This window comes from Pelecanus crispus, chromosome 1, assembly GCF_030463565.1.
Source record: "Pelecanus crispus isolate bPelCri1 chromosome 1, bPelCri1.pri, whole genome shotgun sequence".
Taxonomy (NCBI): Eukaryota; Metazoa; Chordata; class Aves; order Pelecaniformes; family Pelecanidae; genus Pelecanus; species Pelecanus crispus.
In genome coordinates, this window is record NC_134643.1 from 87,179,457 (window position 1) to 87,189,688 (window position 10,232).

The following is a 10,232-nucleotide window of genomic DNA, read 5'->3' on the forward strand; positions in this document are numbered from 1 at the left end:
GTAAATGGCTGATACACTTCTCTAGACTCTGAGGTCTTACACAGTGTGTGTAATTGTCTGGAGCTTCCAGAGGAAAACCACAGGAATGCGCCTGACATTTTCATCTTTTGGCTGGTCATCCAGTGTTCCTGCAAATGCAATGGCAAGAAAGTATTTGTCATAGCGTTGATTTAGTCTTCATATCAATGAGTTTTATGGGTGTTGACTATAGCTGGCAAGATACAGACAGTTGAAAAGGCAAGTGAACAACCTGGAGAAGAGTGTTCTCATTGAATTTCTCCAGAATAGCTCAAATTTCTTCCCTTAAGATATAAGCAGTGGATATATCCTCCATCCAGATTTCTTAATTGCCCATTGAAGGAACACGGGCTTGGATGCTTCTTCAGTAATGCCAGTGGTAAAAATCCCATTGATGTGGAAAATGGCCCCAAAGAACTTGTTGATGATCTACCGAGGTCCCTTCCAACCTGAATTACTCTAGGATTCTGTGATTCTATGATACAGTACAGTGTGATACAAGAAAATGCAGGTTGTCATTAGGAGGTGGCAGTGACTGATTAATATTTAAGACTCTAATTGTTGTTGTAAATATCCAGAAGACACTTATCACAGGTTAGGGGAATTGAGAGAGGATTCATTTAAAAGTTTAAATAAATAAATTTTTTTCTCACTTTCATTTAGCTACATAAAAATTAGGGGACTAACCTAACTGTAGTCAGCTCATCTTCTATATTCGGAAGAGGGGAGGAGGTTCTCTACATATTCAGTCCATCTATCTTCAGCATTTATCTTAGGCTCCACTGTCCTTAGTGTGCTGCCTTGTGTTTTTCCACTACCTGTAGAATGTGGCTAGCTCAGACTAAGTGCTGACATTTCAGAGAACTGAAGTTACACAGCATGAATTCCAGGATAAATGGCCTAGGCTGCTGTGGACTGTCAAATGGACCCTTGACTCATGTATCCTGATTTGGAAAGTTACTTATCTTACAGCTTTTACAAAATTCAACTACTATGTTAACATTTGGTGTTTTAGTACTGAAGAACTTCTGGCAAATAAAAGCTCTTGTTCTCTGATAGTTAAAGACTATGGACATAATTTTTAATGTACTGTCTATCTTGTTACCTTTCTGGAATTGTTGCTATTTGCTGGATCAGGTGTTCAAAGATCAAACTGGGCATATAAAGAGACAACCTACCTTGTATTTCTATTATAGGTGTGGATTACAATGTGAAAACCATCACAGTAGATAATACCCAGGTAGCCTTGCAACTCTGGGACACTGCTGGGCAGGAACGGTGAGAAATGTTCTGTTGTGGTTTAACCCTGGTAGTCAGCTAAGCACCACACACCTGGTGGTTCACTTCCCCATCCAGTGCGATGGGGGAGCGAATCAGAAGGGTGAAAGTGAGAAAACTCATTGGTTGAAATAAATAATTAAAAATAATTAATGATTTTAAAATAATTAATAATTAATAATAAAGTTTAATAATTAGAAAAACCCACCAAGCCCACCACCAACAAAAAAACAATAAAGAGGAAAAGAAACGAACCCAAGAAAAACAAGTCATGCAAAAAAACCCAGTTGCTCACCACCAACTGATCGATGCCCAGCCAGTCCCTGACTAACTGCAGCCTCAGCCAACCTCTCCCCCACCTCCCCTGACAGTTTTGTTGCTGACCACAACATCATATATTATGGAATATCTATTTGGTCAGTTGGGGTCAGCTGTCCCAGGTGCGTTTTCCTCCCAAATTCTTGTGTACCCCAGCCTATTCACTGGCAGGGCAGTCTGAGAAGCAGAAAATGCCTTGACACTCTGTAAGCACCGTTGAGCCGTAACTAAAATAGTGTGTCACCAATACTGTTTTCATCACAAATCCAAAACATAGCCCTGTACAAGCTAGTATGATGAAATTTAACTCTATCCCACCCAAAACCAGTACACATTCTAAAGTTTTGCTTCCTTGAGTCATCAGTTTGAAGATTAGTAAGCATGGACCTAATGCTGCTTCTCGGGAGAGGAACAAGTATAGGAGTATTCCTAATACAGCCAGTGAATTCACAGTTTAGATCCTTCCCTAGCAGCAATAATGTTCTGATTTGGTGCTAAGTGTCCATTGAAAAACTGCCAATCTGTAAAAAAAGATTCTTATTAAAGCTCTTAAAAGTTTAGTACCACACAATTTCTTTAGGAGGAAGGCTGATTTTAAATGTACCTAGAATTATTTCTATAGCAGAAAATGCCTTAGTAGTTAAAGAAGAGGGTTTTTTCACCAAAACAATCCCATTGTAGTTGAGGATCTCCAAGTTTTTGTAAGTTTTCAGTGGTAATTTCCTTCCCCATCTCCTCACCTATTGTGTAGTTTTCTATTACTAAAAGCAAGGATGATAATGATGATCTACGTTTTCTACAGGAAGTCTGGAAAGCTAGCTTTAGGCAGAGCACTTTGTGAGGGGGAAATTTCTGCTCCAAGCTTAAAATGAAAGAGGATGGGAGAAGGTGAGATAGCAGCTGATTATCCAGACTAACCCAGAATCGATTAAAGAAGACAGAGGGAAATTTTCCAAACACTTTCATTCAAAAAAAATTTTTTTTCAAGGAATTTATTTGCTTTTGCAGTAATTTGTGGTAGCAGTGTCCTCCATGAATCTTCTGATGAATGTGAAAAGGGGTCTGATGATTCAGGAAGAATGGGATTGCTCACTATAATTCATAATAAGCCTCACCTTTCAAACAGTGAAGATCAGTATTACAGCTTCTCCCTTGTCTAGTTTATGGACTTTTAGAATACATATGTAAACCAAATTAACAGGGGTTTAACCCTTACTAAGACTAGATGATTAGAAGAAACTGTATGGCAACATTTTTCTTTGGGAGGGGGGTGGGGAGATTACTATAAAATGTTACTTATATTGTCAGATTGCTACTTCTGTTGAAGAGAGCTATAAACAGGTTCTTACTTGTAGGTACCGAAGTATTACCAAGCAGTTTTTCAGAAAAGCTGATGGTGTCATTGTGATGTATGATATAACAGCAAAAGACACATTCACAGCTGTCAAGCAGTGGCTGATAAGCATTGAGGTAACATAACTTTAAATTTAAACTCTGGTGTTACTATTCTCTACCTTCTTCTGGACAAGGAGTGTTAGCAGGGTAAAGCACAGAGAGCAGCATGTTTCTTTCGTTGTCCCAGTTACATTTTTGTTAGCGATTCTCGTCTGTGCAGTTACCAGTAAAGCTGTTTGTAGAATCTCTGTGTCTATGAAAATAATCACAGTTCCAGGGTTTTAAGGACTTAAAATGAGTAAGTTTATCCAGCTGATGACTCCCATTGGATCACCGCTAGCACTGGGAGGTGCTTTGGCTTGGTGATGATGGTCTGATGATCACTGATCATCACTAGCAGTTTGACAACCAAGTATGTAGCTCACAGGAAATTAACTGTGTTGTTGGGAAATTGACTGTGTTGTGAACATAAGCCATAAACTTAAAGCTATAGTATCTACATTAGTGCTATAAAACTGTCTTATGGTAGACCGTTCAGTTTCCTGGGGATCATCCTTTCAGGCACATGAAAACAAAATCATAGCCCATGCCACTGAGTGGCTTCAGTTAATTAAAAATTCTCTTACTCTTGCTATATCTCTGTAGCTCATAGACAACATATTGAGAGTGCAAGCAGCTAAATTTGCTTGTGGCCAAAAGAAAAAATAAAAATAAAACTGAGTCTGCTGCCATAAAGGACCGAGTCTTCAGAGTTAGAACAAAGTGTGACTTCCTATTTGCTCACTATTGCAGAGTATTGCTACCGAAAAAGTAGGGGACAAATTGGTATGCGAAGATCATTTAATCTGATTTTATTGGGCATGTGTTCCAGGATAATACACAGTTTTCTATAATGGCCAATAGGTGGCTTTGCAAGTTGAAATTAGGAGTCATTCATTCAAATGTTTCCAAACAGGCATAGTTATTCCTCATCTGAGTAGTGATACTGAAGTAATAATAGCATGCATTTTGTAAGAACAAGCCCTTATTAAATATATGATTTCAACAAATCCGTGATTATTATAATTCAGTATGGTAAAAGCTAGAGGGGAATTACAGGTTTTGATCCAGAAAAATCAAATATTGTGGTCAAAATCTTTGTCCAAGCTGTAATAGTTCACTCATCTTTACTGACTGATTTTGTTTGCTACAAACTATTGCGAAGCTGAAGACCTACGGGCAAGTCTATTTACTGCTGCAGCATTCAGCCCGCTTTATGAATGTACTCATTGTGATACTTCTAACCATTTTCAGAATGACTTTTGATTCGTGCCTATTCTATATGTTTTTAGGGGCCTATTCTGTGTATTTCTCCACTACTTTATGTAATTTACTTGGCATAGTTGTACCCAGATGTTGTCATTATTTTCTCTCCATGTAATTAGAAAAGGAGTGGCTATAAACATGCAATGTCAGAGCCTGTGTCGCACAATAGTTTTCTGGCTCCCATTTTAATATAGAGTCTGATGAGCTTCTGTGCTGTTATTAAAAGATACCAAGTTAGTGCAATCTCTAGCATGCTGTCTTTTTCATGCCTTTTATCCAGCTTTAATTCCTGACTTGTTTGTAAGTAAGGCAGCACATACCTAGCTCATATGTGATGTCTTGAATGTCTGTTGCAGTGTGACATTTGTTAGATTTTATCCTCTTGATCTGTGATTTTTTAAATACAATGCCTCAGCTGATATTTATTCTTTATTCTGCAGGAGACAACTGGGGAGAATGTACCTGTGCTTTTGTTGGGTAATAAAACTGATAATGAAAAGGAACGTGAGGTCCCTATGGGAATGGGAGAGCATCTTGCTCAGGTAATATACTTAGAAGGAAACCCCTTACAAAACTTGAAGGTAAAGGTTTTAAAATGGAGTCTGAATGTGTCTAAATTCATAGAAACAGATTAATTTTAATCAGACAAGTATTTTTAAGGATTAGGAACCCCATCACACTCATCAATTGAGCTCTCAGTGATGTAAGTGCTGATAATTATAGTAGTTATAAAACTGTCTAGATGAAAAAACAGAGTGGTGCAAAAATATTTAAGAATTCACTCTCATTGTCTCTCCTCTCTCTTCCCCCCCTCTCTCTTTTTCTTTGTTCTCTCTTTCTCTCTATTTTTTTCCTCCCTTCTCTTTTTCTCTCTCTGTGGATGGATTCTTAACAGAGAGATAATTTGGGGACCTTTTCTCCCTCCTACCTCCTGTAAAACAACAGAAGACCATCTGTTACTCCTATGGTAGGAGTAGAAAATATGTTTACTTTTAGTAACTTTCCATCAAGAAGATAAAATAAGTAGAGTTAACTGTCTGCATCTGCCAGAGCACTGATGATCCATGGGCCATAAGCATTAAGGGACTGCAAATAGCAGATACTCATTTGTATTCCTGTGTACCATGTCCATCAGTTTTTCTTTTGAATCTCTCTCTACAATGCATATAGTTTGAACACTAATGCCTCCGGAATATTCATTTATTTAGAAATAAGTCATCCCAATATTCCTGAGAAATTAACTGAGTTGGTAGGAATTTACCTAAATTAAACAATGTGCTGGATTTCACATATGTATTTGTTTCTTCTTTGAAAATAGATTTACAGCTGTTTGCTGGTAACCAAAAAGGGTATTTTCAGCATTTGAAAATGCAGCTGAATTGTTCTTGGTTTATAGGAAAGATTGCTGCTAGGCACTTCTCTATAACTGAAAGAATTAGGGCCAGATCTCTTTTTATCTTATTTTGATTATTCATACAGCATTTTACAAGCATACCTCCATATTCAGGTTTGTGTCCATTATTTTGGTTTTACAGGGGAGCAATATCAGCCTTGAACTTCATCCTTCAAAGGTTCTCCCTTTAGGAAATCTGCTTTATTTTCTTGTATGCATGGGAATGCAGATAGTTTTGAGACCCTGAAGGCTAGGAGGGACTTGGTAACATTGATTCCTTCTGTGAAAAAACAAATGACACATAAATGCTAAATGGACAGAGTAGGTGTATTATGTGTCATTTAGCTCTCTTAAAAGATTGTACTAGTAAAACAAAGATGGATCATTCTAATATATAGAACTCACAGCCCACCAGGCCATTAATTCTAACATGTCATGCAAGAAAATAAAATGTTTTGCATAAGTAAAAAAAAGAAAGTTATCAAATTAAAGATGGTTATAATCAAATGAATGGATCTGAATGACTCGTTTGAATGTGCTGGCTGAGGTAGCTAAGGGAAGGACAATGGATTAGTTGAAAAGCAGTGTAGATATAATTAAATTATAACAATTTGCTTGCTGAGCTAATAATAACCATGAATTTTAATGAAATATCCATTCAGATTCATGCCAACATAAATTATGTCATCACTGAGAGTTCTCTAGTGAAATTCTGTTTTATGTGGGGAAGATGTAGGAGTAGTATCACTCTGTGCCTGACTGACATAAAGTAGCTAGATACTGGCCACGGTAGGTTTTCTATTAAAGCTCTGATCAGCTGAGCAGAAAAAAAAGTAGTGTAAATATTATTTCAAAATTCTGTTTGCATAGCTAGGAAGAAATTTGAGCTGGTCAAATTTTATCTCAAAACTTCTAAGGAAAGCAAGAAAGTCATAGGGTTACGTCACTGTAAATATTCTATAGAAAAAAAAAATCACTAAAATATCCATCCAACTAACATTGCTAACAACTAACTAACATTGCCTGATTTCTTCCTTTCTCTATAAGCTCTCCTGTGCTTATCTGGCCACCCAGAAATTACTACAAGTAGTTCAATCCTGATGTTCATTAGAACAAACCATTGACAACATATTTAAAACTGACATTTGATAACACTGAAGCATTTTTTTAGAGCTGCTGAAATAAACTACCAGATTTATGAAACTTCTTTTCCCCACTTTTTCTCTTTGAAATTTTATGAAGATGATGAAAATTTCAAAAAGCTGTGCAATTTTGGAAGCATGGTGTATTTAAAAAAAAAACCCAAATCAAACTTGAAATACCTGGTCATTTTAATGGGAACTTTTGAAAACTGAATTGTTAAGTGTCTTATGAAGTGTGGTTAAATAAGTACAAATGCAGTTACCACAGTTAATAGCAAACATGAAAATATGCAGACATGTGATTGTTGTTTCCTAAGCTACTGACTTACTTATTTCAATTTTAAGCTACTGTCATAAATAGCAATAAGACACATAGAAAAGTGGAAAGTGAATAGAAAGTTGAAATCTGGATGGGTAAAGGGGCATGTAGTAATACCATCAAGGCAACATAGGTGGGCTTCAATGTAGTATCATGTGAAAGTAGTCAGATGTCTATTTTGGAGAGAATAATCTGTTATTCCCTCTGAAACTTCTCTTGCCATCACAGCTGCCGGGTCAGGCCTTTGTGCAAATGATCTCTTGTATTTGCATTTATTGCGAAAAGGCTTCAGCTGAAGTGCTGAGAATGTCTCCAGGGCTTGATCATTTATCAGTTGTTCTTAATTGGAAAGCTCCCAGGGGCTACAAAACCAAAGGCTGACTGCAAAAGAAGGTGCAGAAAAGTTTCACAAGTACAGAAAATGAAATAGAATTAATTTGTTGTTATTTTTTGCTGAGGTCTTTAACTGGTCATTTGCTGGAAAACATTGGTCTCAAACTGTTGAATACAGAAACACTGCTGCTGAAGCTTTCCAAGATTAAAAAAATAAAATCACTGGAATTATTTTCACCTGCTTTGTCAAATACTCAGTGATGAACTAATTGCCTCATCATCACAAGGAAAGTTCACAAGATTTCAGTAGCTTGCAAGGCATGTTTGTGTTTAAGCATTTGAGAGATCAAGCTCTAACAGCAAAAGCCAGTATATAGAACAAATATCTGCTAAGAAATGCATGTACTTGTTGTCTGGGAGGCACTTGGACTTATTTTCTTTTGTTTCTCTTTACTATTAGCTCTAGAATTAAATCCTAATTTTTCCTAAGATGATCTATTTCTGTTTCTTTATTTGCATATTTCAGTAGATCTGTGTTGCTTTTTTAAAGCTGGAGTGAGATATTGTGCAAAATTAATTTAAATGATCTTTGTTTGATTCTAGGATTACAATTTAATTTTCTATGAATGCAGTGCATATTCTGGGTACAACACGAAAAAGTCTGTGCTTCACTTAGCTAGGTAAGAAGAAAACATAATTTATGAGTTCTATATGTGCCTGGCTTCCCTGTCACTGATGACAGTGAATTCTGTTTGTTAAATTAGTTTGATAGGATCTTACGGTGATGAAATATTTGTTCCTTTTGAACTGGTCTGTAGCCTGACCCTGTTGCTCCAACTGAGCAGTTGATGAGGTTCATAAGACGTGGCACTTTGGGACATGGTTTAGTCTACCCTTAATGTGTCAGGTAATTGATAAATGTCTAGGTAGCCAGATGTGTTTTTGTTTTGCTCCAGCCTCAAAAATAACAAATGAAAGTCACTGTTTTGAGTCTCTGTAATATATAATAAATGCTAACAATCAGCAACAACTGCATTTTTCTAACTAAATGAACAACGGCAATTTTGTGATGGAGCCACCATAATTGTACTTTTTTGTTTGTTTGTTAGTTCACAAAATTCTATCATTTTCTGTTAATTTCTGGACAATTTTATAGGCTTGGGGAAAATGTTTTTTGGTTTGCTCTTGTGGGTATTATTGTCTTTTTTTCTCAAAAGTATTGTTTCTTTCCCCCAGGATTTTAAAGGAACATGAAGACAAAGTGAAAGAGAAAACCATTGAACTTCAATCTGATATGAATAAAAAGTCTTGCTGTATCAGGCCATAAAATGCTGGGGCATGTTTAGACAAGTCATACGTTTATACAACACTACATGGCACCATCAGATTTGCTTTATCTTCCAAATATTTCTTCTGCTGTATTCTGAGTGTAGGTGTAAGTGAACCTTAAAATCCTTGTATGCTCTGATCCTCACTTTTACAAATATTGCCTTTAATTAATTGACAAGGTATTTGGGGCAGTAACAGTCTTTTATTCTGTTTGATGCCTAACACCACTGAATCCTGCTTTGTGATCAGGCTTGTAGAAGCTGCCACATTATTAATAATAAGAAATAATTTTATAGGAAGAAAACAAATTGGAATGTGAAGTAAATTCTTACTGGTGTGGATGATCTATCTTCTGAGTACTTCTGTTTATTTCAGTGCTCTTCAGATCCTGGTTTTGTGCTGACCTTTGTTACAGTTTTTTTAAAAATTGACATAGGTAGCTGGTTGGTTGTTTAAAAGCAACACACCAGCAATTGTAAAGTATAAGGTGATATTTTAAAGCTTAGTGTGAAATATACATGAGCAAAGGATTGAAGATTTTCATAAGTAGCATTAACTCATTTGTACTACACATTGTCCTTGTGTATATAGGTCCTTGATAAGAAATGCTTCCTCCCACTTAGATGTGATGAATTAGGTATGTTTAGACAGGTCACTGAGATACCGTACAGGCTTGCCTGAGCTGTTGCCAAATAAGCTGGCATGTTTCCATGGTGAGTTGGTGCTATGGAAATATCTAGCTTAGTTTCCAGAAATAGGAAAGTCACAGTAGTGCAGTACTTTACTCTGTCTAGTTAGCATTGCACTCGGAGCAAATCAGCCTCCGCTCTTCACCATATTTGACATGGCTGTATTGCTTTGTGTTGCAGAGCTTGCTCTGAACCTCTGTTTGGCTATTGTGTCCTGTAGAAGTCCCAAAGTAATCTGTGGCCAACCTGAACATTCAAATTAATTCACTGTCGTTAGTGCTGGTCAAAAACACATACCTACATAGGAAGCTCATTTCACTGCTAGAGTTGGTTGTAGTACAAAGCATATTATGGGTGACTGAATGGCTCCTTGTCTCCAAAAGTCTGTCACAGGTTTCATGCCAGATGTTGGAGCCAGAATTTTCAGAAATAGTAGATCTTCTTTTGAGGAAGATTTTGAGAAACTTTCCAGCATTTAAGGATTGAAAAATTTCACCAAAATCCAGCAAGATACTGCTCTCTTTAGCAATGTTAAGAAAAAATTCCTTCTCATGTACCTAAATACATGACTGATTTTTCAAAAACATCTGCCACACAGCATTTCCCTTTGGTTTAACCAGGGCCTGATAGCATTGAGATACAGTGTTTGAGAAATCAAACCCATAGGGACATGTTTTAGAAAATCACAGCCCACTCTGGGTCATAAGAAACCC

At 36.7% G+C, this 10,232-nt stretch overlaps 1 protein-coding gene across 1 annotated transcript in view; it reads left to right on the forward strand.

Moving 5' to 3' along the window:
- Positions 1-8,828, forward strand: part of CRACR2A (calcium release activated channel regulator 2A) — a 57,287-nt gene extending 48,459 nt beyond the window's left edge. Inside the window, exons 13-17 of the mRNA XM_075726322.1 lie at positions 1,215-1,296; positions 2,970-3,084; positions 4,755-4,856; positions 8,105-8,181; positions 8,738-8,828. Of these exons, the coding sequence (XP_075582437.1) occupies positions 1,215-1,296; positions 2,970-3,084; positions 4,755-4,856; positions 8,105-8,181; positions 8,738-8,828 (467 nt within the window). The remainder of the gene's footprint in view (positions 1-1,214; positions 1,297-2,969; positions 3,085-4,754; positions 4,857-8,104; positions 8,182-8,737) is intronic.
- The last annotated feature ends 1,404 nt before the right edge of the window (positions 8,829-10,232 follow it).